The 27,476-nt window shown below is 35.1% G+C and overlaps 1 protein-coding gene across 1 annotated transcript; it reads left to right on the top strand.

The window, feature by feature from the left end:
* Nucleotides 1-6,663: 6,663 nt before the first annotated feature.
* LOC134842477 (uncharacterized) lies at nt 6,664-26,638 on the top strand. The gene is made up of 12 exons (XM_063858838.1): nt 6,664-6,858; nt 7,638-7,926; nt 8,091-8,155; nt 8,236-8,471; nt 11,645-12,073; nt 12,223-12,365; nt 17,054-17,124; nt 17,197-17,256; nt 17,428-17,562; nt 17,729-18,067; nt 24,438-24,997; nt 25,192-26,638. The coding sequence occupies exons 1-12, from the start codon at nt 6,713-6,715 to the stop codon at nt 26,541-26,543; spliced, it is 3,825 nt and encodes a 1,274-aa protein (XP_063714908.1). The 5' UTR covers nt 6,664-6,712; the 3' UTR covers nt 26,544-26,638.
* Nucleotides 26,639-27,476: the final 838 nt, after the last annotated feature.

The raw sequence follows: 27,476 nt of genomic DNA, 5'->3' as shown, positions 1-27,476 counted from the left end.
ACATTGTTATCTCATATTTGGTTTGTTTATAAAAAATGTTTTTTTTTGTTTTTGAAAAATATTGATTTCACCAAAATATGCTTCTAAGCGTAAAAAGCTACGAAACTGCCTACGAAAGAATTTGACTTCAAGATAAGGTTTTTCTTGTAATTGTTTTAGTGATTTTTGGTTCAGTGTTTTTGCGTTAAAAGCGTATGTGGTTATCGGTTTTTATTGAGTTATGAAAGTCGTAAACGTCATTGGAACTCTGTGCACTTCCGAGAGCAAAGGTCTTGTAATCGGGAACTAAACCTTTTTCCCCATAAAAAAGTTTCCTTACAATTTACTTGATTTTCTTACTTGCTTCATTATTGAAACTTAAAAACTTCCAGGTTCTTTCCCGCTTTTTCAAATTTATATTTAAAAATATTTTTGGTTGTGGTTGTTTTCATTTTCCCTATATTTTAAAATCGAAGCGCGTCCAGAAACTTCAGTTAATGAAGAAACGCATCACACTGAAATTTTATAGCCGTGAACCATTATAATTGGGTAGGATAGTTGGAGTCTTGGTTAGCGAAGAGTTGACGTGCAGGGTCGAGTGATACATCAGGTTAACAGGTTAAAGCCATTTAGTCATGATTCGATTGATATTGAAAAATTTTAATGAGTGTATCTCAGTGTCGAGAAAACGAAAAACAGTCGGGAAGTCTTTCCATTGAGATCGATGGCCTTAGTTTCAAAGTTACAGTGTCAAAGTTACCGGTAATAACGCCAATAAAAAGACTAAATATTGGGTTTTACCCTAATCACGCAGGTAATACATGGTTTTTACACAAGCTAAGATTGTGTTATGGTATGAACTCTCTTTTTTTCCAACCTAAGTCAATGCAAAGTATATTAACACAGACTATTATATTACAAATAGCACTTTAGCTTCAAGCTATTATGGATCTGTAGCGTACAGGTAGGGAAGGCGACCAGCAACTAAATAAGAGGGTTCGAACCTTGGCAGGGTCGGATGTTTTTTATGAACACCTTCGTATACTAGTTAAAATGCGTCCGCTCTATAAATTGAGGCATGTTAGATGTAATTTTTTTTCTTCAAATTGACTGCTAATGGATCACAATTGGCTTACGTGACTTAGCAATTATAAAGACTCATAATTGGCGTGCGTCACTTAAGAAATTTTGTAGACTCAAAGGTTTACGCATTCAGTTTTTCCCAGTAGCGTTATCGGTCATATTTTTGCTTGTGTATGCGAAGTGCAACTTCGCCTCTGTGTTGAAGGTTGTTCTGCTAGCGATTGATTAAATAAAATAGGAGCAACATAGAGGGCGATTGGATTTTTTTGTGCTGCTTTAAAAGACGGTAAGCTATTTTTGTTGTTCGACCACTGAAAATGTGGAATTTTATCTGCGGGCTGGTTTTAGTTTTCGAATTTTGGACAAAAATCCACAACAAATCCGGTACGGTAAAAAATTATAGGAATGGGTCTTTTGATATACCATATTAAATTTCTTTTAGCCATCAGTCGGCATTTGAAAAATTCAAAAAAGTTTTTTTATTCAAAAAATTTCAGTGCCGAGAAAAACGGTTCGAAAATAATTTTTAGTCTTATTTGGAGTATAGCGAGGCAGGAATGCAGTGAAACGTAGTTTTCTTTAATTTCAGTATTAGTTTTTTCTTTTTTTCCTGATATCTTTTCGTTTTGCTTTTTTGAGCTACTATTGGCCGTTTTTCATTTATAAAGGTTGTGATGAGGAAAAGTCTTGAAATCTCTTCACGCTCAAATTTGATTTTTTTAGCGTTTCAATTTCTATTTTTTCAAGATTTCGTTCATTCCCTTTATTAGGAAAGCAAACTCCACTATCAAACAGTGAAAAGGTAAAAATCATGAGAAACGTGAAGTTAGTTTCGAAAAGGAGTTTAGATTTTTATAATTCCCAGCAGAATACAAATTTACTTATCTAATTTTCTCAAATTAGTTAATTTTAGCCAAAAAAGTGTCAATCATAATTTTTTTTGAAATTCAAAGAGATTTATGGGCATAAATTTTTTCTTTGAAGTTCGAATGTTGTTGTTTTCAAAACAAAATTCTGTATTTTTTCTGGTATTTTGCGCTTATTGACAAATTTCCAACTGTCTTATGGCTATTTTTTTGAATTTTTAGTGACAGAAGAACTATCTTGGTTCATTTGACTTTGCTATTACATTTCATATGTGAATTGAATTTCAATTGCTCTTAAAAAGAAGGCACTAGTTTTCAATCGTTATCAATTTTACAAAATTCACAAAAGTGATCCAAACGCGAGGAAATAGTGTACGTCAAGCTTAAACTTACTTCCCTAAAGGATCTTTTATCATTACACAAAACAACGTTCTATTAAATAACGTCAGTTTTTGAGTAACGGGCGGTAAATAACTATGGAGTAGGGTTTGTTTTTACTGCCCATTTTGACCAAACTTGATGGAGGTCAAGTGGTTTAATATTGACGCCCTTCCAGCAATAATCCGAGACAAATTTTTTCAAGTATTCAGTGTTGAAAAAACGGTTCTGATTGTTCCGACTAAATTAGATAAAGGCTGAATGGAATTTGATTAGAGGGTGACCTCAAATGTTGATTATAATACGTTAAATTAGCTATTCAATGTTATTTACCCTTACGATAAACAAGGGTTTTGCAATCGTGTACTAGACTTTTTCCAGTACAGAACTTTGTTCACAGAATGGACGACATGGTAATTATGTCAATAGCACCATGGTAAGTGTAGTATGTAGTAGTTGCATATTATGTATCGTTTTTGGATTTCTATATTGATTTTTTTACGAATTTTTTTCTGTACCGAAAATTTTTGGTAGAATTTCGGGGCTGTACGAGGTCGGCTTTATTTTTGTCCGCTTATTTTACGAATGTAAAACTCTTTTTGGAATTAGTAAAAAGTTTCTCCGGTATTATGTGGAAGTGATTGATTTTCAAATGAAATTTTGATTTTGAAATGTAATTTCTTAAAAAATGAAGAAAAAAAATAAACCAAATTATTTTTTTTTCTCAGTTCAAGTAACAGAATTGGTTCAAACTTTTGTTGTTTTTGGTTGATCGATTTATTGTATTTATCGCCATTTTCTTGGCGCAGAAGGAGTAGCTCATTAATTTTCCACATTTTTCAAGTTTTTTTGACATTTGATTTTGAATTTTTTACTCATTGGATTCTGACCTTTTTTAAAAGGTAGCCATTTCATTTGAAAAATGAAGACCACGCAAGCTTGAACCAAGCAAGTTTAAATCAACTCAAAATTTTTGACGAATTTGTTGTTTAACGCTGTCAATGCAGTTTTGCTGTCTGCTACTTTTCGCGATTAACTTGTTGTTTTCCTTTCGTTTAAAGTAATTTCAATGTGTTAAAATTTTATTGAAATATCTTCTTAGTTTTTTTTGTTGTCACTCTTAAAAAAAACGTTATACTTATATTTTTTACTTCCAGATAAAATTGATACGTTTACGGACTCATTCATTTTTAAAATGGTGCAATGAAAAGCCTTTGTTGTTTTTTAATCAAAAATAGTTTATTTGTGGTTTCGATTGGGTTTCCGTTCAACTTTCTTTTTCTTTAAACTTGTTTTTGTCTGACAGGAGTTTTTTTTATTTAGGAATTAAAATCGGCGTTTGTTCTTGGCTTCAGAACTTTTCAAAATGATTTGTTTGTTCTGAGCAGCGTCTCGTTCTTGTTTCTACATCTTTGTTTGATTCAAGTTTTTTTAGCTATTTTTTTACACCAAAAAAATTAATTATTATATTGTCAATTGTTTTGTAATTGTCATTTTCAATGGTTTGTTGTTTTTGCAAACGCTTTAAGTTTTGATTCCTGCAAAATTATAAAAAATTGTTCGGTAATTGTAGATTGTCTTATCTGAAAAAAAAAAACAGAATTCGTTTTTTCATCAAGGTGTTGATTACAAATAGTTTCATCGCGTGTATTCTGCATTGATCTGGCAGGTTTAAAACGTCAGTTGGATTCAAACGGATTTTGTTGCTTGTTTAATTTTCAAAAACGTTTTTCAACGTTTTCCAATCTGATTTTTTAAAACTTTTTTCTAGACCTACGTTTTTTCCTTAGCAAGTGGTTCGAAGCTTTGCTTTGCCTCTGTTTTATGCTATTAAAATTGCTCGTTTGTGTTTTTACCAAATTTACTCGATGTTTAAAGAAAAATGATTATAGGTAATTTTGGACAAAAAAATCTCTTCGATTTTAAATTTTTTTCTACGTTTATTTTTTCAATCAGTGTGTTTGGAATATTCTGTGCTACTTGCGCAGCAATCAGCTATCAGTGTTATTATACCATATATGATTTTATGTGTCCAGACGTTGTGTCCCAGGCAGTTGTTTTCCAGGCAAAATTGTCTGAAAGACATAAATACCCAGACAAAACTTTCCCAGTCACTTGTGTCTCAAAATTGTTCAACTTGAAACGGCAACTGTTATGTCAGTTGATGAGGGTTAGCCTATGGCGGCCAGGTCTCCGCAACTAGAATTAACTTAAGTTTGAATAAAAGCGCATAATCAGAACTTATGAACTTTTTGGACTATTTTGTCTGCTACACAATCGTCCGAGACACAAATGTCTACGCATCGCAAAATAAGGTGTTCAATAAGGCAAAGTATTTATCAGCACGCGTTTTCTCAGATTATCAAAGCTGAACTTATTGCTGCCTCGTATTTATCACTTCACAATGTGTGTTACTTCACACAATCAGTATGGCTCATTGGAAAGGCAAATGATGGAATTGTTAAGAGGAATGTGGATGTGGTTCGAATTCCGAAGTTGGCTGATTCTATTTATTTTTTAAAACTACTTTTTCCCCAGATGTTTTTAAATTTTGTTGAAGTTGATTTTTGCCGTTTTTGCTCTTGTTTGCGAATTGCAGTTTTACTTGTGTGAATATAAACTGCGGGAAGAAATGATTTCTTTGTTGAAGATACAATCTTGTGATCTTTGAAAAAAAGTTTCAGCTTTGACATCATGATTTTTATAAATAACCTGATTCATAAATACGGAATAGGGTTTTTTCTCGATCAACAACAAACTGTATAAATCCTTAATGTTTCATATTTGGTACCTCAGACCTCGGGCACTGAATTTCAGAATATAAAACCTGCTTTTACCTGCCTTAATATTTTAGATGTATGTAGTCGTTTTTTAAATATTTAAATAAAGAAGAGTTGGTTTCTTCAAAAGTGTGATAGTAAGTAATCAGCTCAATTTTTTACCGATTAATTTTGACTTGGTTTTATTCAAAAATACTCGTTATTTCAAAAATACTCTATTTCAAAAATACTCGTTAGTTTGGCATTAGCGGTCATACTTGCGATGGAATGTTTATACGTTCCTCATTACGAGTCGAATGTAGTGAAGACTCTTAAATACTCCAATAACTCCGAAGTGCATTCATACATATTAATGCATTTATGAAGGCAATTATGAATATATGAACTTTTTGAGTTCCATTCAAATTCATCTGCGAATAGCTCTCTCCATTTATGAAAACGGTAAGGACGCGAAAAAACCTAATCGACATCTTATTTCGAAAATGGATTTTGATTTTGAGATTTGCCAGTGGAAAAATTTTACCTGTCGATCCCATTTTTCTCAAATTCAACTAGTTTTAACAAAAAACAGTCTAACTCAAAAATTTCAAACCGGTTTTTCTCGACAGTGGGGACAAAACTTCGAATTTCAAAACAGTTTAAGAAACTTTTTTTGAAATTGGAAGTTTTGTCCCCACTGTCGAGAAAAACCGGTTTGAAATTTTTGAGTTAGTCTAATTTCAAGCAAGTAAAGTGCTCGATTAACCTTCTTTACATGAAAATTGCTCTTTATGCTACGAAAACTTGATTTCTTTAAAAGGTGTTTATATTGTGGTCAGTCATTTTCAAAAAAAGTTGTGGTCAGTCTTTTTTTTCGTTTTCTCAAAGATTTGCTCTGAAGATGAACTTGAAAGATTTGCTCTGGCGCAATTTCAATGGTTTTTTTGCTGGTTTCGCTTTTGTTCATTTTTTTGCTAGTTTAGAAATTAAGATTTACACTTTAATGCGATAAAACTTTGAATCAGTTATGATAGTAAAACCAATCCGGTTTGGTGATATTGTTCCTGATTGGAATGTAAGCCGTTGTTTGGTTGTCTCTGAGTACAAGCATTCCAAATTGGATGCAATTTCTTCTTATAGTTGTTTTTTGTTTGTTATATTAGAGATAGACGAAAGTAATGACCTAAAAATTGCTGTTTTTAGCTGCTTCGGATTTCACATCCAAAAGGGAAATTGGTTTTTGATAAAACTAGTTTGTCGTAATCAAAGGACAATGAGCTACATGTTTTCAAGAGATTGCTCCTCGAAAGTAGATAACTGGCTTCTCCTGACTTTTGAGAGGCAACTCAAATAAATTAGTTCTAAACAGTGGCGGCGTCAGAAAAAAATCGCCTTTTTTGGTCAGTACTTACCAAAAAAGCCCTAAAACGTCATTTTGACCTGTTTTAGATCATTTTTTAAATCCAAGTTACCCAAGTTTTTAAATCTTTAGTTACCACATATAAAAGAGGGATACGAGATACCAAACAGTCGCATCATACTCCAAATTTGATTAATTTGATGACCTGTGTTTTGTGATCTCCGTCATTTTCAGGTTTGTGTTGAGATTGCGTTGAGCTAAGTCGTCGTCTCAGTTGTGAGACAATAATGTTGTTTGTGATATCACCTGAATTTGCATCTGCCAATGGACACAAATTTACTTTGTCTGTTCTGTCCGCTGTGGCCAGGGCAGCCTTGACTGAAGACCAGAGTGCGAATTTGTGGGTGGCTCTACTGGGGTCGAAACACGACGGGTGAGTCGAATGGATGATTGAATGAAAAAGTAGTTGACTGAAATTTGCGTGCAGATATATTTTATCGGCTCTTTTCCAGTTCGCCCCCCCCCCTTTCAAATACATTTTTGAAAAGCTTATTTAACGTTGTCATAATGCAATGAAATTTGGTGTGGTAAACAAATCGACAATTCTGAACCGATTTGTTCTTCATACTTTACAGCGTAACATCACGCATTTAGTCGTAATAACACGTAAAACAAACATAAAACTCGGTATTTTGAAAGGGGGAACTGGAAAAGAGCCATTTTATCAATAAATATGATGAACATTATTTAGCTTGTTCCGTACAAAATCCTGGTGACTTTTTCTCTGCGCATTTTTAAAAATTTTGGCTCGGGGCGAATCTAGGATTTTCTCGAGGGGGGCGGATTTTCAACGTTTTTCGTAGACCGTTTTTTCGAAATTTTTTTGGAAAACTGACTAAGCTCCCCGTTCAAAATTAATATGTATTGGCACCAAAAGCGCCTTCGGAAAAATTTAAGGTTTGCTCGATGGCCTAAAATGGATGTCATAAAATAATACCAAAGGGCATTAGGGTCGAAGGGTAAATAATACCAAAGGGTCGAATTCCTGAAGGGGAAGCGTCCATAACCAACCCCCCCCCCGCGAAAATCCGACCGTGATGTTGATATTTTTGATAGTTTATTAGAAACGTGAAAGGGCCCTCTGAGTTTCAGAGGAGGCAAGGTTTTGGTTGCTAAGTAGTTTTAACCTTAAATATAATCATTTTGTTCTAGAATGTTCGAGTTGACGGACCAAATTTTCATGACCTTTCAAAACGTGTTAACTGGCTTCTCAGAAGGCACTAAGCAAACACAGTCTGCACCTTTAACCCAAGAGGACAAACTAAACTTAATTTGCTCTGTTGTCCTTTCGTTTCGAGACTTCAGTGCGGACGTCGTGTATGTTCTGGACTCCCCGAGGTCCAGCTCCATCTCAGATGTCAATCATTACTTCGATGTTTTGGAGACTTCTTTGAAGCCGAATGTGGCGCATTTGTCTGATATACATTTCCTACTTGATTGTGTTGGTGCAGCTATGTCTGATTGCCTTATTTCTGCTTTCAAGCCGTGGAAACACAATTTTTTGATATCTGAAGTGTTATCTACTATTTCATTTATATTATTCGACTCTCGAAGAATTTAGCGAAATTTATACCCCAAGTCATTTATGGTATTTTTGTGTTTCAGGACTTCTCTCGTTATATTGGTTGTTTTGGAACGACTGGATTTAATGTCAAGACCTCAGACTCTCAGTTGGTGTAATTTTTACAATTAAAATGTTGCATTCGAACTTGGTTTTTGTTGATATATGCTCACTATGTTTTCCATTTAGAATCTCGGAACTTGTTGACACGGGAAATTTTTCGCTCGTGGAATTCATGAATGGATCAATTATATCTTCCTTTAACCAGAAATTGAAACAACGTAACTCAAAAAATGCATTCAGCCATAGTCAGAATGATTTGTGGGCTAGCAAGGTGAACCATGGAATAGGCAGAACGGATGTTGCAGTTAAACGGAAAAGATCTCAGTCGCCGATATGTGCCAGTGGATCGTTTGGATTGAGTAGTAAGTACTACACTAGACATGCTTAGTCTAACAATAATATGTTGAGAAATCTCAGGTTCTTTTGTGATTAATTTAATGACGTTCAAAAATTCTGCCGTGAAAGTGTCTAATTGTGACAATTTTTGCCAGCACTGCATCGAGAGAGTTTTCTCAACCAGACCCAATATTTTATAGAAACGAGCTCCTCAATCGGTACAATCAGAAGCGGATCTAAATTTTTTTTTTCGAGGGGCGAGGCGGATTTTTAAAAAAAAGATGAACATTTTGGCGACTTTTCATTAGTAATAAGCTAAAATTTGATGCTTTTTTAGTTCTTTTATCAATGGAACCAAAAAAAAGATATTGGTTTCAAATACAACAGTTAAATAATGAAAATCGTGTTTCAGAATTTTTCCGACTCGATATTCGCGAGATGTTTGAAATGCAATTTGGTTTAATACATTATAATTAAGGAACATGCAAAGTTAGTGTGGTTGCCTTTAGTTCATTACATTTCAATTTTATATATGCAAGCTAGAGTTTCATTCTTTTCTGTTAAAGTTCTATGCAAGTTTTGTTTTCCTTTTTTGTCTATAGTGAACCAATTTATGAAAAACGCGCTTCAAATTTGAAGTTTAAATTCGTTTTGTCCGGATAATTTGAATCATCTTATTGTTCCGACTTTCGATACAAAAGTAACGGAATATTTGTGCTCGGGGTGGGTTTTTGTTTTCTTCAGACAAATTTCGACTTTTTAACTAGCCGTTTTTGACGCAATTTTTTTATATCATTCGAAAACTATTGTTGTCCTGAGCTTGAATTTGAAAAGATATTTTACCTGTGATCGTTTTTCGTAAAGTTATGGGGGTTTAAAGGTTGCCATTTTGGCCAATTTGGGACAATTAACTCGCGATAAATTTCGCGCTATTAACGCGTAAGCGAGATTTAATCCGTCTTAAAATCGTTTCAAATTGGTTGAAAGAAGCTTGTTTGCCATAATTGATTTGTTACTAGGCGCACAATCTATCACTTTGTACTTAATATGACGTGTGAGGGGATGTTTTTACATAAAATCTCAAACTTTTTAAATTTTTTTTTGTTCCGACTTTCGATACGAAAGTAACGGAATATTTGTGCTCGGGGTGGGTTTTTTTTTCTTCAGACAAATTTCGACTTTTTAACTAGCCATTTTTGACGGAATTTTTTTATATCATTCAAAAGGTATTGTTGTCCTGAGCTTAAATTTGAAAAAATATTTCACCTGTGATCATTTTTCGTAAAGTTATGAGGGTTTAAAGATTGCCATTTTGGCCATTTTGACCAATTTGGGACAATTAACGCGCGATATAATTCGCGCTATTAACGCGTAAGCGGAGGTTTAATCCGTCTTATAAATCGTTCCAAATTGGTTGAATAAAGCTTATTTGTCATAATTGATTTGTTACAAGGAACGAAATCTATCTTTTTGTACTTTATATGGCGTGTGGGGGGATGAGTTTCATAAAAAATTTCAAATTTTAGAAAAAAATTATTCATTTTTTTTATTTCATTTAATTTTTTTAATGTTATTACTGCTGCTCCATAAACCTTAAAAGGCAGTCGGAACATTCAGGGCTTCGCCCTGATACGAGCAGTCTTGTTAATTCATAGAATTAATAACCGATCAATCAACTTCTTCGAAACAGTCTAAAACTGAATGATTTTTCTGCCTATTTTTTCGGTTTTTATTAATTATGTTTGGCTGGCATAATTTTTGTGCTTTGGGTCTTTTTAGCTGGGCATCGAAACATCTTTTTCTGAACATTTTTGATTGTGAATTTTCCCAATCAGGCAATTCATCATTACAACAACTTTCAATTGTTCTGTGAATCAATTACGTCTAATTTGCCATCCGCTTCAGTTTATATTTTTCCAGTTGTATTCAGTATAATGCATGACAACCACAGTATATGTATTCAGTATAGTGCATGAAAAAGGCACTTTTGGAAATTTTTGACCAAAATTTTGCTTTAAAAATTAGTATATTTTGGCGCCAAAGGCGCCTTTAGAAAAAAGGTCGGGTCGGTCTGTCGAAATGGAACTAGTATTAAAGGGGGACGCTTTGGGCTGGCAGTTGGTCGAATCTCTGCGGAGGGGGCGTCTGCTCCCTCCACTTTAAATCCGCTCCTGGCTGGTAATCATTAATACAGAGGCTATTGTAATTGTTTCGACTTTCGAAGAAAGTGACGGAATATTTGTGTTTATAGAGGACTTTCGACTTTTAACAAGCCGTTTTTAGCCATCTGAAAGATATCATTGCCATGAGTTAAAAAAAAGTGACTTTGTTCCCGGTGAACGTAGTTCATACTCTTTTATAGGTCGCGATGATTTTTTTCAAGAAAGTCTAAAATTTGAGCAGGCTCAAATTTACTTTTTTACACTTTGACTTATGATTTCTTTTTAGGTTCAGTTCATTTTTTTTATTTAAAGGAAGGCAAACTCGATTATCGAACAGCGAAAGTTAAAAGACCACGAAAAACGTGCTTGACTTCTAGTTTCGCAAATGGATTTTATTTTTCAGATTTCCCAGCAAAATAAAAATTTACCTAATGATCAAGTTTTCTCAAATTGGGTTAGTTTTATCGAAAAAGTGCCAATCATTAATTGTTCTAGACATTCAAAGAGCTTTAAGACCTCATTTTTTTTCTTTAAAATTCGAAAGTTTTTTAATAGCCAGTTTAATTGCGTTCGTTGACTTTTTTGCAACTGTCTGTTGGCTATGTTTTTTTTGTAAAGTAATAGGTTTGCTTGTCAACGCGTTAGCAGCGAATTAATCCGGCTCAGAAATCATTTTAAATTCAAATCAGCTATTTGGTCGTAAGAATTCGTTACTAGACGAGAAATATTGCATTTTTCATTCCGAAATAAAAAAACTTCGTAGAAATAACTTTTTGATATTTCAATCCACACCAGGAATCGGTTTCATTTTCAGTTTTTAAACTTTTCATTTAGAAGTCTCTGGTCAAAATTCAAATTGATCTGTCAAAACAAAAAAAAATATTGTCACTATCGTCAATTGGAATATTTCTTCTTGTTTATGCGAGGTGCAACTTTTCGTCACTGTTTCGAGAATTTGTTGCTTTTGGGCGATTGTCCCCTCGCGGCACCAGCTTTCTTGTTTAGTTTTTCAAAATCTATTTCAATATGTTTTCTAGGTCAAACTGAATTGGAAGATCTTGTTAGTAGTGACTTCGATAACTCCTCATTAATTAGTGGATCTGAATCAGACCCTCGAAATAATACAGCGCCAGCAGCAAAACGACAGAGAACAAAACTCGGAACCGAAAATCGAAAACAAAGTACTCTAAAGACAAGAGCGGCTAAGTTGTTCCAGCTTTCTCAGTGCCCGTTAATCGAAGCAAACGACGAGCTTTCCGATTTAAAATCCGAAAATAACCGACTATCATTGGAGAGGAACAATTCAAAGTTGGCAACGGTTCAGAATTCTCTACCCAGTCTGAAGCGAGTTTCGAGCGGAGGCAGTTTCGCAAAACCAAAAAGGGAAGCTACAGTCAAGGAGTTTTTCTGCAATTGTTTAGACGGTCAAAGGGTCTACAGCAAGGACGAGAAATGCGAAATAATGAGTAAGTTTGATTTTTTTCATCTACCGACATTTTGGAACAAACAAAAAATTTTGATTGGAGAGATATTTCTCAATATAGTTTACATGTCTGAAAACTGTCATTACTTTTAGATAAAACGAAGTAAAAGGAAAACTCGTGTTTGTTTCCAGGGTTTTCAACAGAGCGGGAATTGTTTTCGTTTGTGGACAGTCAGTTGAAGTTGCTGCCGGAACAGATCAGTTTGATTGGCCTGAAGCAGCTGCAGTTTGCAGTGTTCCAAGTCAACGCTTTTCATGGCAAGCACTGTAGGACGGTAAGCAGAACTCGCATGTGATCTAATTTTACTGCGGTATTAATCATAGGCAAACGCTCAGTTTTAATAGATTCTAATTATCTATGCCTGGCGAATTATCCCGCAAAACAAAATCGTTCCAAATTCGATTGAGGCCAGCGAATCGATTGTATTAATTTTGTACGACTCAAAGTTTGACTATCAATCTTTGATATTGTCCAAAAATTATAGTTTTCAATATTTTCTTTTTTTTCCAAATTTATTCGATATGGATTAAGAGGAAGTCAAAACATTCAGGGCTTTGCCCTGTATACGAGCAGTCTTTTTTGGCTTAAGACTTCTTCCAAATTGATTTGAGGCAAGCTAATTGGTCTTTTTATCGAGTGGATAGACTCAAAACAAAAAATTCTGTCCTTAGCATAGCGTGTTGTGAGACTATACGAAAACGAGACTGCTCGTTTCAGGGCCAAGCCTTGAGTGCCTCGACTGTTCTGTAAGATTTATGGAGTAGTGTTCGCTTTCAAAAAAAATCATCCCCCACATGCAAAGTATAAAGTAATAAACTTAGCATATAGGAAACTATTAAATAGCGTGCCTCAACTGACTTTGAAACAATTTCTAAGACGGATTAAAACTCCGCTTACGCGCTAATCGCACAAAATATATCGCGCGCTAGTCTTAAATATCAAATGAAAGTCGGAATGCGCTATGGAAGCAATGTTTAACTGAACGCAATGTATTAGCTTTGTCGAATGCAACGTTTAAAAATTTTTTAGGCTTAACGTTTAACAGAAGGCCAAGAATATTCTAGAACTTTCTTAATTCTGGAATATTATCGAATATTATTTCTGGAATATTATCGAAGACGAAAATGATGTTTTCCGAAACAGCGCAAGCAGGTCGCATTGCTTTTTTGTCAGTTCAAATGCAGTTTTGAAAATTCGATTGCGGTTTTACCGACATTTTGCTGTCTCAAGCTCAGAATTTTTTCAAAAGTTTAAGATGTCCGATAAATTTGTTAAAGCTATATAATATGTGGAGAGTTGTGAAAAGTTCTAATAGACAGAGTTAATTAAAAAGAGCAATTGACCAATTTCAGAAAATTGAAGAAAGCAGAAGCTCATTTTTAGACAGATTTAGCCTGAATTGTTCTTTTCAAGTGTTTTGCCTCAGGAATTTCTGCTACTTATATCTTCTTATTATATATTAAATGAAAGTCTTAATGCGCTATGGATGCAACGTTTTAATTTTTCTATCTAGCACAACGGTTAACGATAATATTCTAGATGTTTTTTCCAATCCAAATTTCGAAGTTTCAATCCAAAATAAGTTTTTCTTGAAATTTTAATAATCACTTTCAATTTAGAATTTTGAAGGAATAACGCCAAAGTTTGAAATTCTCAAAACTATGGAGGGGTGCTGTAAGAATATTATCAGGGTTGCAAATCTTCCTTCAAATTTCTGCTCAAATCTTTTCAGCTTCCGAGATATGAAGTTTTTTACGATTTTTTGAAAAATTTTCAAAAAATTTAGATGTAAAAAACTGCATAACATTTATCAACCCTATAACAGGGTACTTTCAGGAATTGCAAATCTTGCCTCCAAGTTTGTCGGCTCAAATTTTTCCAGCTTCCGAGATATGACGTTGACGTTATTAATTTTTTTCGAAATTGTGCAAAAAAAATTAAAAAAACGCAAAAAAAAATTGAAATTAGCAATTCTATCAGGGTTTTTTAGAGTTTGCAAAGCTTGCCTCTAAATATTGCTGTTCAAAGCCATTAAGCTTCCGAGATATGACGTTTTTTGTTTGATTTTTCGAAAAATGTGCAAAAAATTTAATTATAAAAAATTCACCAAGTTAAAAATAGCAAATCATCGAAGTAGCTAATCGCTTGAATGGCTGAAATAGATAAACTAACTTTTTGGCACTCTTTCAGGGCACAAAATTGTAAGCTACATAGTTTGAATGGCCTGCTTACAAAAAGTTTTGCGAAATGGTTCAGGTAGAAGCATGACAGTTGGGTTTCTTAAGCTTAGATGGGTCCCTGAAGACATTTTTTAAGACTTAACATTTTGTAAACATGGTTCGCTTTGGTTTTCTTGTGTTTTGAAGTTTTCATAAAATTTGCGGCACCGATTTTCATGCTTGCTTTTTATTGGGAACCAACTATCATACTTGTACCTCAGTTCCAGTTAAAATATGTTTGCCTTCTGCGAGCCGATTCGTTAATGAAGACATGCTTGCTGGTTATCCCAAAATGGCGATCTTTAAACTCCCGTAACTTTTCGAAAAAATGATCACAGGTGAAGTATCTTTTTAAATTTGAGCTCAGGACAACAGTACCTTTGGGCTGATAAAAACAACTTCCGTCAACAATGGCTCGTTAAAAAGCCGAAATTAGTCTGGAGAAAAAAGCAACCCGAGCACAAATCTTCTTTCTCTTTCTTCGAAAGTCGGAACAACAAGACTGATTTGATTTCAGGGCGCAGAAACCCTGAATGTTCCGACTGCCCTTTTATTGGTTTTGATGAACTATTGATTGGGACTGTAAATATAAAAGGTGCATCTAATTTCACAAGTAGAGCGTAGTGTAATACTACGAAGCGACTTCTTTTCCAAACTAAAAATGCTGTTTTGGTGGTAAATTTGGTAAATTGCGAGCCATAGGTAATTTAAGAGCATTTGTTGCTGCTTCAAATAAGTCATTGAGAAATGTTTGCAATTTGACACATTTGTAACTATTGGTGTTTACCATTTAAGACAAAACCTATTGATGGTAAAATGTACTGACTGAGGGTTCTTCGAAATAAGAATATCCTTGCGTTGAAGAATGTTTCTCATTGTATTGCAATATCATTTCTTGAAAACATTGGAAATCGATGAAATCGAACCGGTCCTTAAAAAGCCATTCGGAAAAATATTTCTAAGATTATTTGAGATCTGGTTGATTTTCCACAAACTTCTCGGGTCAAACTGTTTGTGTTCAAATTTAAGAATAGACCGATATTCAAATGATTGAACCCTGCTCAGGGCTACATAAATTTGTCCAAATTGAAGCGAAGCGCAAATTATTTTGAAATCTACGACCACACATTCAAGAGTTAAGCTCTGATACTTATGGATTGTTATGTCTCCAGCTATGGACAAATTGGAGATGACTGCGTCGTACAGATGAAGCATTTTGACCTCCACAGATGCGCACAATAACATTCGGCTTCCAAATTGATAACGAGTTGAATTTCAAAGCATGTTTGTCTTTGCTTGAAGCTAGTACTTTTCTCCGCTCCAGATTTTAGCAAATTGGATATAAACAGTTTTCAAGTTTCCTTTTTGGTTATTTGCAATCTTTGTCATAGTTTCAATCACACTATCCTTGAGGCCATCACTGACATCTATGTTACCAGCTAGGATAACAATTGCGTTTTTCTTGGGCATCAAAATTCCTTCAATGTTGCATCTCAAATATCTGCTAAATGATTTGATTTTTGGCTTTTCCCACATATTTGTTCCTAGTGGATAAACATCAGTTGCATTCGACTCAACTTCATGGCTGTTCACGTTTTAAATCATCATTTCTTTATGCCGCATGGGTGGTTCGCCGTCTGGTTAAATGAGAAAAACTTGGAAGGAAATCTGGCTTAGCACCGAATCCTTTAACTGGCGGTTTGTGAATTTGTCTACATAATGATCTGTATATTTACCGACGCCAATGCGAGACAGTATTGTGAATAAGTGTTGTTCAGTCTGTGCCTAAATTTAGTCAGTCGATGTATTTTGACATTGTGAGAATGCCCTGACGCTGTTGCACACTTATGAGGCATTTGAAAGAGATTCCAGCTTCGACAAAACACTCATCGAATGCAGCTTTTAAGTACATTACAGCTGGCTCAGTCAAACCCACTCGGCAAATTTTTGTCAAATTTGTCGAATTTCTTCAAGCAGACATTGATCTTCAGAACTTTGAAGTAGGCCTTTTCTAGGTTTTCCATGTCACTTTTTTTCTTTAAAACTATTGAGAGAACTACTATTGTTTTGCTCTGCTACTAAATAATAGTAAGCAGACGAATAATACATTTCAAGTAGATGCTAGTCAAAAATTTAAAAATGCCATCTTTCTGCTTTAGTGTAGCAACTGAGGCAGTTGGCATGGTAATTTTTTTCCAGCGTTTATTGACTGATTTGACATACTTGCGTGCGAAGCACAGACTCACTTTCTCCTCTGGCTATAATTCCTGCTGCCAACATTTTTCTGATTATTTTAGAGCGTAATTAAATCATTTTATTAAAAATTAATGAGCTCGTTTTTTATAAACATCAAATCAGCCCACTTTAAACTCTGCGAAACTTAACCCACATATCAAACTTCTTCCTTTTTGGCCTTGAAAAACTAATCGTTATCAATAATTGTTTCAATGTGCAGAGCAACAAAGCTGTACTTTTTTGTATCAAAAATTAAAAAGAAAATAGCAGGAAAATAATTTTAATATTCAAATTTTCATCCATCGAAGCAATTTAGGGTGTCAACAACTTTTGTACAGATTGCGGCAAAATGAAATCTCCAATCAAAAAAGTTTGGTTTCATCGTTCATTAATTTTTCGTAAGAATTTGGCATTTTCCCTTAATTTTAAAATGGCTGGTATAATTAGTTTGGTCGCGAATAGCTTAGGCTGACTTATTGTTCTGAAATTGGAAAGCTGGATATTTTAGGTGGAAGATATGACAGTCATTCAAGATTTTGTCGCTTTCATCTTTTCGGCCGATTATTCACACCACGAAAGGTAGCTTATTTCGACCGAAGTATTTGATATTTTGCATAAAATAGCGTTTCTAAATGTAATTGCGCTTTTTAGCCTGGAGAAGCTGGTGATATTGGCTTTCGAAGTCGTGCGATATCTAGCGAGTAGTTCCAAGTTAGTAAAATTGGATCAGCTTTAACGGATCAACCAGTTTTGTCATTTCAGGATGAAATTGTTTCAAAGTCTTGTAATGGCGAGCGAATGTACTTATATGAAAAGAAGTGATTTTTTCAAAATAATTCAAAGCTGTAATATACTTGGATTTCATTTATTTTGTTGTTCCAGTGACCAAGACATTATACTGGACGTAAAGAGAAGATTGGAAGAGACGATTGAAGTGGTGTTCAACAAATCAATCTCTAATTCGGCCGAATTTTCCAAGCGGTTCAAGAAATTTATCGAGAGTACGTTCTGCGAATGGTAAGTTTCATAATAGCAGGTTAAAAAACAATCTGAGCATTGTTGAAAAAGCGACTTATGCTTATAGTTATATACTTTTGGCTTTCTAACAAATCTTCTGAGTTTTCAGTTTTTAGAAAAAAAAAATGTTTTTTTTTTGCTGAATACGTTGATTTTTAATTTTTAGGTACTTTGCGCGGGCGTGCAAAGACATGGCCTATAATTTTCTCTCAGAAATTTTCGTCGTCGAGAATGTTGCGGGAGATCTAACATCGGAATTGCTTATCGCCCTATGTGCTAAACATGCAGCAATGACGGATGATTCGAACCTTTTCTCGGACAGTGATTGGTCAGAAGATGAATTGGATGAGTCAATGATAATCGATAAAACTGTCGATATGAGTCTGAATTCGAGTGCAGAAGATGTGTTCCATAACAGAGACATCAGTTCAGCTTCTGTCGGAAATAGTGAAAAAACAAATGCGTTAGTGTGTAACTCACAACCGGCGAAGAATTTATTGAACAGGTAAACACAGATTTCAAATTTAAAAAGAAGACGTCAAATATATTGATTTTTAATTGACTTGCATAGCAAAATATAACTGGCAAGGAATTTAAATCTTGGTCAATTTTCGAATAGCTGTCTTTTGAAAATTGTACAGAAACTGACTACAAATTAGACGACAAGCAAATTAGACGACCGTAAAGAAACAGAATTTACGGACAACCAGTTATTACGCAGCCAAAAGATAATTTAAGTCTGTAAACAAGTCTCACGCATTTTGCACGCAAGTTATTGTCTAAATTCCGTTATTTTCTGATCGTCTAATTTCCTGTCGTCTAAGTTCCTAAACCCCATTCCTAAATATTTTGGACCCCAATTGTGAGTTAGGACCGATGGGTATAACTCATAGAGTAATTTCGGATAGGGTACACCGTCTGCTCGTCACGCTATCTTATTTTCGGCCGGATAGATTCGTGCAACTTCTTAGTCTAATACCGATCCTAATCTTACTCTTATACTATCTAGTCTCAGGTTGTTTAACTAGTCTCTGCTAGGCTCAATAGATCTAGGGTATACTGGTTTATTGCGGCTGCTGAAGTACTCGGGAGAGTTCAACTAATTTCTAAGTTAAATTCAAATCTCTCTGGTGCTGAAATTACAAGTAATTTCAGCACTTACAAATAAGTGGATTGTTAGTTAGATGGATCATGATTGGTTAATATTAAATACTTTACATTGGTAAAATATCTAATTTATCCAATCATAAAATGTAGTTTAGATCAGGTTCCACCCATCCGGGTTTTACAGAGTTTTTTAGAATTATCTTTCTGCAATTCAAAAGATGGATGATGGACGTTTGTATTTGGCGAACATCTTATTTCTTCTGGGTTTTCTTATTAGAGAAGTCCCAGATTCAGTCGTTGTGTCTTCTCAAGACAACGACTGGGTTTTCGCAACAAACTCAAATCTGATTTCAGAATGGTTGGCTATGTCAGGTTTTTCTGTTTCATTGGTGAGAACTTCTTTGTGTTTGACCTTGTCTGGGAATGGCGTGGAGATTGTGCGTGGAGGGGATGCCTGGTTACTCGGATCTGTACGTATACTTGAACATCGAGGTGGTCATTGGTCTAGTTCAATGAAGTCCTTTTCTGCGAAGTCAAGTCGCACTCTAAATCCTTTGAGTTGTGATTGTGGGCGGCATATTGATTGCAGTCGGCCATTCTTTCTCGAGTGTAGTAGGGTCGTTTTGTCTTTGGATGTTCGTCCTTGGTGTTGTATTCTGATCTATATATTGCATAATGTAATTTACATTTTATAAAACTTTTATTAGTTTAATATTTTTTAATTATGATTTTAGTTAGTTGTTTTCACAAAAGCTTTTTGTTTTAGTTCAGTTATTTTGAAGAGTTACTCACCCTTGAGTAGCTCTTATTAAAAATAGGAGTATGGTCACAAAGCGTGGATGTAGCGCGGTGGGTTAGGCCGGCTATAGAGCATGCTCAGGACGTCCTTCCTGGTGGGTTAGGCCAGGAGTGGGAGTATGATTGCATGCGGTTTTTGTGAGAGGTCCTGTTATGTGACAACGTTTTATGTTGGGTTTGTTGTGGTTTTTCTTATGTTTTGTTGGTTGTTTCCTTTTTTCAAAAATCAAATTGTTTGTGGTATGGGTTTGTCTTTCGACTTTTTTGTGTTTTATTATTTCTTTCTTAGACTTTATAATAGTCTTCAAAAGAATAAATTATCCAGTTTTAAACTGGGTTAATCCGGTTTGGGTACCGTTGGTTTCCTTTTCTTAGTCATGCTGTTATGCTATGTGTTGTGGTGTTTAGTAAGCTGCATTGGTTAGTTTTGTTTAGTATATAATTCCTTTCCAACCGGGTTAAAGGAAAGTTTGAAACGTGTTTTCTTGTGTTAGAGTTATCGAGTGTGAAAGCTTGAAACTGAAATTCATTATTTTAAACAATTCTTCGTGGGCGAGCTGTGCGAGTTTGGATAGAATTCTTGTGCGAGTGAATGAAAATATCAAAAGGTTAGTACTGCATTTGCTTCTTATTAATTTACTACATAGAATTTTTAATTTTACTGCTAGTTGGTGGGGAAAATTAAGTTACAAATTTTCATCATTATTAGATTTACTGCTTGTGGGGGAAAAATTTATAAATTAATTTACTGCATTGGTATTATATTTATTTAATTGTTGGTGCAAAAATTGAATAGGGTTTTAAACAGTTTGAAGAAGTTTTCAATTTTTATTTTCCTTTGTGAATTTTTCAGATGATCGAGGATGAAGGCTAAAATTCTAAAGAAAACATGGATAAAGAATGGTGAGTTTCTAATATTTAAATTAGTTAGTAATATGTATAATTCATACTTACCTGTTAGTCGTCGGGGAAGAAACCGTGGGGGAAAATGTCGTGGATGAGATCTGAAGTTGTTAGTAATTTGGCTAAAATGCGGATGATATTTTTAGTTTGAAGCAGTGGCCAAAGCAATTGAAGTGCCTTAATGGTGGTTAGTTCTTCAGTGCCAACTGCAAATTCATAAGGTGTGTTTTGGATTAGATTATATAATTTGTGGTTGAATTTAGTGTTATGGATGAATTCTAAAATGGGGATTTCTATAGGTTGTACAAACTCTTGTGGGATGAGGAAGGGTCGGGATTCTTCTGCATTGAAGGTCTTGGTGATGGGACAAAAGATATACATTTGGGTTATGGGATCATAATTTCGAAGAATACCATGAAGGTTAGTATCTTTAATGCAATATGTGAAGTTAAGAAAGAATGGTGAGGTGTATTTAGAGTTAATAAATTGAAAACGATGGTGTGGTTGTCTTGATGGAGTGTGTAGGTCAAAGTGATTTTGTATAAAGCGGTAATATGTATATGTGTGGGTTTGTTTAGTGCGTAACATAATGTCATGTGAGCAGTGCAAATCTCGTTCATGTGGTGCAAGGAAATGAAAGGTTAGTGAAAATAATTGAAATCTTTCTTTAAAACTTTCGTAAGCTTGTGTGTCTGATAGTGCTTCTGAAATAATGTGGTCAAACTTGCGATCGAAGATATTTAGTGTAAATACATATGGTGTTTTAATGAAAAATTTCTCGGTGATTTGTGGGTTAGCGAAGCGATCGTCGTCTAAGAATTGATCTTGGTTAGTTCTGATGATGTTATGATCGTAATATTCTAGTGTATATTCATTAGCTCGGGGTGCAGTGTGTGTTTTTAGTGATTTTTTATATCCAATGTAAGTAAATTGTCTAGGTGTTAGTGTTGTAGTGAGTCGATATAGCATGTCCTTATTTCGTTCTATATCGATATGAGTGTTAGATAAAGGTAAGCAAAGGGGATTTGTAAAATGATAATATGAGGTCCAAGGAAGGGTAGGCATTAAAACGTATTCGTCTACAAAGTTACGTGTCTCGTTAGTGTCATGAGGGGTGTTTAAGGTGTATTGTGGAAATGAGGGTAAGGTGATAGCTAAAAATTCTTTTGTGTTAGTGTGTTGTGGATGGTTGATATATTCACGGGCTGTTCCTGGTTTCGCTGGGAAAGGATGGTTGGGGAACTTCCTTTTAAAAGTGCGGTAAGCTCTATTAGTGCTGAGTGAAGATTCAGTAGTTGTGGATGATGGTGCTAATGATTCAGTATAAATTCAAGAGGCTGTAGGGGTAGGAGGTTTGGATGAATCTGTTGTGGATGAGATTTGGTTTATGGTTGGGATGTCAAGGTGATAGGGTTGTTGTTGTAGGGTAATGAAGTTATCTAGTTTTGGGGAGATTCGGGGGGTATCTGGAGAATGAGATGATTGGTCTGAGTGAAGTGAAGAATAGGTTGGAGTGACTTGGGAAGCATAAGAGGGTGTAGAATTGGATGGGTCAGGGTTATTTGGTAATATGGGTTGAAAAGGGGGTTGGGAAAAAATTGAGGGGTTGGTGGGAAAATTATTTGATGGAGATGGTTCAGAGTCGGCAAATTCATCGGGGGTTTCAATATTCGGGTTATTGAGTTGTGAGATGGAGTATAAAACTGAGATGTGTGAATTAGTATCGGAATTCATGCCGGATGTTACATTACTGGATGGGAAATCGGGTGGCGGAAAAGCAAAAAGTGGTATTATTGGGATTGGAGTGGTGAGGTTGGTTGGGTGGGAATTTGATCGGTGTAGGGATCCAAGTTGTCGGCTCATCGTGGGCTAAAAAAAACTATTATTTTGAGACTGAAAAGCGGTGGTATGGGGTTGTTCTATAATTTGTTCATAAGTATTTTCATCTTGTGAGTGGTGTGGCATTATATGTTGGATGGGGCTTTGTGATATGGTTGGTCTAAAATTATTATGTCTTATGGCTAAATTTCGAAAATTACGTGGGACTAGGGATAATGGATGGTTATGTGGTAGGGGTGGTAACTGTGGTGCTGTTGGTGTTGTGTCTGCATTGTTATGTTCTTCGTCGTATGTGTTCTGTCTTGTTGCTATTTTTGTGTTATATTCTTTTATTTGTGCGTCTAAAAGAATTTTGTTTATAGATGTAGAAAATATTCCAAAAAATCCTGCAAATAGTATGCGTGCTACACTTGCTTGTCTATTGACTTGTGTGTGTATAGCACATGTGTTATAGATTCCTTTTAAGAGTGAAAAAAGAAATCCAATAAAGTTAAACATTGCGTATAAAATAGTCAGTTTTTCTAAGATGTAGTAGGGCCATCCTAGAAAATCAAGAATTTCATTCTTAAGTGTAACAAAGCTAAAAATATTGATAGGTGATATATCTTGGGGACGGTATTTTTCACCGTTTAGATATATATAATCTTTAATGTCCTTAAAATATCCGCTATAGTCTTGCGTATAGATGTCTGCAAATCCTGCGGTTTCGGCAAGTTTGCGTAAGTTTTGGTCAATTGATTGTCTTTGAATTGTGCCCATTTGTGTTAATAATTCCTGGAATTGTTGTGTTCTAATGTGATGTTGAATATCTGATTTTGAGTATATTCCTATTGATTGTAAGTCTATATTTGGGTTTCGAGCGATAGCGCGAATGCTTTCTGGTGAAAATTTTTTGAGTGATTGCATTAATGTGGGATATGGGGTGAAAAGGTAATATTTATCTTCATCAGGGTTTAGTTGTACTACGTTGTGGCTATTTTCTGATCCACATGGAACTGCGGTATCCCAGAAATAGGTTCTTCGTGAAAGTGTGTCAACGAAATGTACTTTATTCTTATAAAAGATAGGGATTCTTTTATAGCATCGTTTATCTTCAAAAACGTATAGTGGTGATACTTTTTTAGTACAAGTATAAAACCATAAGATGTTTCCTTCATAGTCTAAAAAATTTGATCTATTTCCTGATAGTAAATATCCTGCATAGGGTATTTTTAATACTGCTAGTGCGAGTGATTGTAATATTTGTGTTCTTTCTAATTCGCATAGTTGGTGTAGTGTTTCTAATTCGGAGAGTGACATTTCTTGAAAAATTCGGCTAATCGTGTAGTCTAGTTTCATATCCAAGTGAATATCATAGTGGATATTACCAAAATATGTACTATTCATTAGGGATAGTTCTTGTAAACGTGTGCTGTGATCGTCTTGGGGCTTTAAATGTCCACCAGGTTGACCTGTATTCTTTTGAAAATTAACTGGTATATATGATGTTCCTTCGTTTAGGGGATGACTTGTGGCGTATGGGTCGGCTTTTATTTTTCCAGTGGTCATGTCGAATCCATTTTCGTATTCAACTAATATTTCAGAGTATTGTGTTTTGTGAAGTGGGTTTCTGTATTTACATGCAAGTTCTGTTTCTTGATATATTTGAAAACGTGTTAATTTATTTTCTATATTATGAATGTTTCGAAAATTAGAACTTATTTTTCGTAATGGATTTACTTGTTCATATGGTATTGATTGTATAAAATATTTTTCGTGAAATTTTATCATTGCACCAGATGAGTTAGGACCGATGGGTATAACTCATAGAGTAATTTCGGATAGGGTACACCGTCTGCTCGTCACGCTAACGCTATCTTATTTTCGGCCGGATAGATTCGTGCAACTTCTTAGTCTAATACCGATCCTAATCTTACTCTTATACTATCTAGTCTCAGGTTGTTTAACTAGTCTCTGCTAGGCTCAATAGATCTAGGGTATACTGGTTTATTGCGGCTGCTGAAGTACTCGGGAGAGTTCAACTAATTTCTAAGTTAAATTCAAATCTCTCTGGTGCTGAAATTACAAGTAATTTCAGCACTTACAAATAAGTGGATTGTTAGTTAGATGGATCATGATTGGTTAATATTAAATACTTTACATTGGTAAAATATCTAATTTATCCAATCATAAAATGTAGTTTAGATCAGGTTCCAATTGACACGTAGATTACGACATTTGTGTTCTAGATGTAAGAACAGGTTTTCAACTCATAGCAGTTCTTCGATTCGTTACCTCGTGGAGGAACCAATATCCAGGTCTCAAGGATCGACCAGAAAGGATTCAAGGAATTCGGATTTTGGACGGTCAGACTCAAGTGACAAATGCGAGCCTCTAGCGAAGATTTTGCCGGGACCTTCGAAGTTAATCGCAAAGTTAGAAAAACCAGTGCAGTCGAAGGAAAAGTTCAAATTGCAATCTAAGATGCTGCAAAGATCGTTGAGTCAAAGTTTCAGTTTGGCAAAAAGTTCCGAGGAACCGAGAACTTCTAACAGGATTGCCAATAAAGATCCTTACAAATCGGGAGCGAAGAAAGAAAGTTCTCTTGCCTCCTCCATTTTGAAATCGGCCCAGAAGAAGTTTCGAAAACTAGTCACTTCTGGAGAAAAAGATAAAGACACTTCTGTTCATTTTGCATCTCGAGGCCAAACTAAGAAGCGTAAGAGATCAGCTTCGAAGACTCCGGGAAAGGAAAACACCAGAAAAGCCAGTGGATTGACTAAAACTAGTTCAGCCAAGAAACAGAAAGGTTTGCGAATGTTTGCTTTAAGTTTCCACATTTCGCTGTCTATGGTAGTTGTTTTAGGAATGTCGAGTCATGTATTGTTTTTTATCAGTCATCACTGAAAAACACGTATTTATATTTTAAATTTTTTTTGATGACCTAGTTTTGAAACCTGAACTTGATGAAAGAGTTTCTCTTGACATCCTATCTGTTTTCAGCAAAGAAACTAATCACTAAGAAAGTGTTGGAAACACCTGGTGCTAAGCTGCTCAACAGATTTCAAATTAACAACTCAAAAAGTACGAATCAATCAGTTTTGCCGATGTCTAAAGACGAGCGAGTAAAGCAGAATGTATCAGAGACCCCGTTCAACAAAATGCCGAAGAGCTTCACCTCTCACGAGGGTATGAAACTACGCAATAGGCTGCGCAGTTCAATCGGAGGCGAGTCGAATCTATCGCAAAATAGCACTGAAGGTTCGGGATCATCACTGAAACGAAGAGACTCGTTCTACAAGCCGAAAGAGCATTCTGCAGAGAAAAGTATCCTGGTGGCCAAAACGAGTAGTAGTAATTCAATTCATAGGCAATCATTCGATCTGAACATGAAATCGAAAATTGCAGAAGACGATAAATTAAAAGCAGAGTCGGTCAGAAGTTATAACAATGATTTGACTCCAGACGATCAAAAAAGCGTAAAAGGATTTGAATTTTCCCCATATAGCATCATTTTCAAACCAAATGAGAATGGGAAAGTTTCGGAATTAATTTTTACTCCGGCCAAGTCGGAAATGAATTTCGATGATTGCAAATCTATCGATTCTGACGGAGTAGATGCAAGTGATACGCCGTTGCGAGGGATATTCCCTATTCAAAAAAGTGGAGGTAAAAATATCCAGGCCATCCACGGAGTTGAAACGCTGTCACTTATCGACACAAAAGTTTCCGAATGCTTTACATCTGATAAAGAAAATCAACCTCTAAACGATCATTTAACTCGTTCGACTACAAAAATTCACCAGTTTAGAAATGTCAAAATGACTTCGGCTTCAAAAGAGAAGCCAACACATAATGTAAGAAAATCATTGTTTGCAAAGAAAAGTTCAGCTGCTGCGTCGCCCAAGAAATTTAGAGCTCAAAGTTCGTTTCACGATGATAAGCCTACTACAATATATAAGATATTTTGCGAGGATAGTCTTTCAATGGATTTCCTCTCTGAACTAGTCAAAGAGAAAGAATTGGAAGACGAAAAAGTTAAACAATCTATGGACATGGACGAGGATCGAACTGGGTATTCTGGTGACTTGGGGTTCAAACTGCGTAAGAAACTTCCATTGGTAAATGACTCTCCCGAATATGAAATAAAAGGAATTGATCTGTGCTCGCCGTCTCCTGTAAACCATAAATTCTCCTCAAACTCAATTCTAAATTCGCAAAGAGGAGATAATTATTCCAGTCAAACATCAAGGAGTTCTGGTAACAGTAAATGTGGAAATTTGTCGAAAGCTTTGGATGAACTCCTCAAAAACCCAATTAAATCACCTGATTTTTCTACAGCTTCGCCTTCTTAATTGTATTTGTTGATTGTTTACACATTTAGTGATCATAAAAGTATTGACATTTGAATATTTTTGATTTAAAAAGTTTGTTATTTGTTAAAAAAGAATTAGAGACATTTCGCTGAAATTTTTCATTGAACAATAGTTCAGTATATATTGTAGGGAGATATCAAATAATGGTATCCATCCTTTATCCGTTTATCTTTAGGAATCTAGGGCAGAAAAAAATTGTGTTTCTATTATTAGACTGAATAATTGATGATGAAACTCTAATTCGTCCCTGATCCGGTGCTGTGCAGTTTTATTGTTCAGACAGACCACCGGGGGTGGGAAGGAACAATTGTATAGAGTCTGGATCTGTAGCCGATTTGGACTACTCCAAGGAAGTTCGTAGAGTGTCAAGTTTGGTATCAGAATTTTGAGCTACGTAGCGAAGACTTTTCTATAGGAATCCCTAATAAGGAATCCCTGCCCAGACGAATCCCTAAAAAATCGGTTTGTGAAAGCGAAAGATAGACAAATCCCTAAGGTCTTTATGCATTTTGTTTTTCAGATTTCCCGATAATTTCAAAAATTACCTTATTGATTCCAGTTTCTCTGATATATTATATCAATTCCGATGAAGTTTTAGTTTAGATGAACAACTGAATCCGGTTCCTGTGCAAAAAGCAGAGACGGTTCCAACAACAGTCATTTAAAAAAAAACTATTTTTCCCCAAAATTTGTATCGATTTTGTGCATGCAGGGAGAAGAAAGAGGAAACGAAGCCAGAATTATTAGTAAGGTATTCAGTTGCTGAAAAGCCTTAATTTAAGTTTGCAAAACTGGTTGTTCAAAAATTTAAACTAAAACTTCATCGGAGTTGATATAATACAAGCCAAAGTGTATGGTATCAGAAAAAACTCAATCTATAAGACATTTTTTTACATCGCCGAGAAATCGGAA

The sequence above is a fragment of the Symsagittifera roscoffensis genome, chromosome 3, assembly GCF_963678635.1.
Source record: "Symsagittifera roscoffensis chromosome 3, txSymRosc1.1, whole genome shotgun sequence".
Taxonomy (NCBI): Eukaryota; Metazoa; Xenacoelomorpha; order Acoela; family Convolutidae; genus Symsagittifera; species Symsagittifera roscoffensis.
The sequence above is the reverse complement of the archived record's forward strand: the minus strand, read 5'-3'. Positions and strand labels throughout refer to the sequence as shown.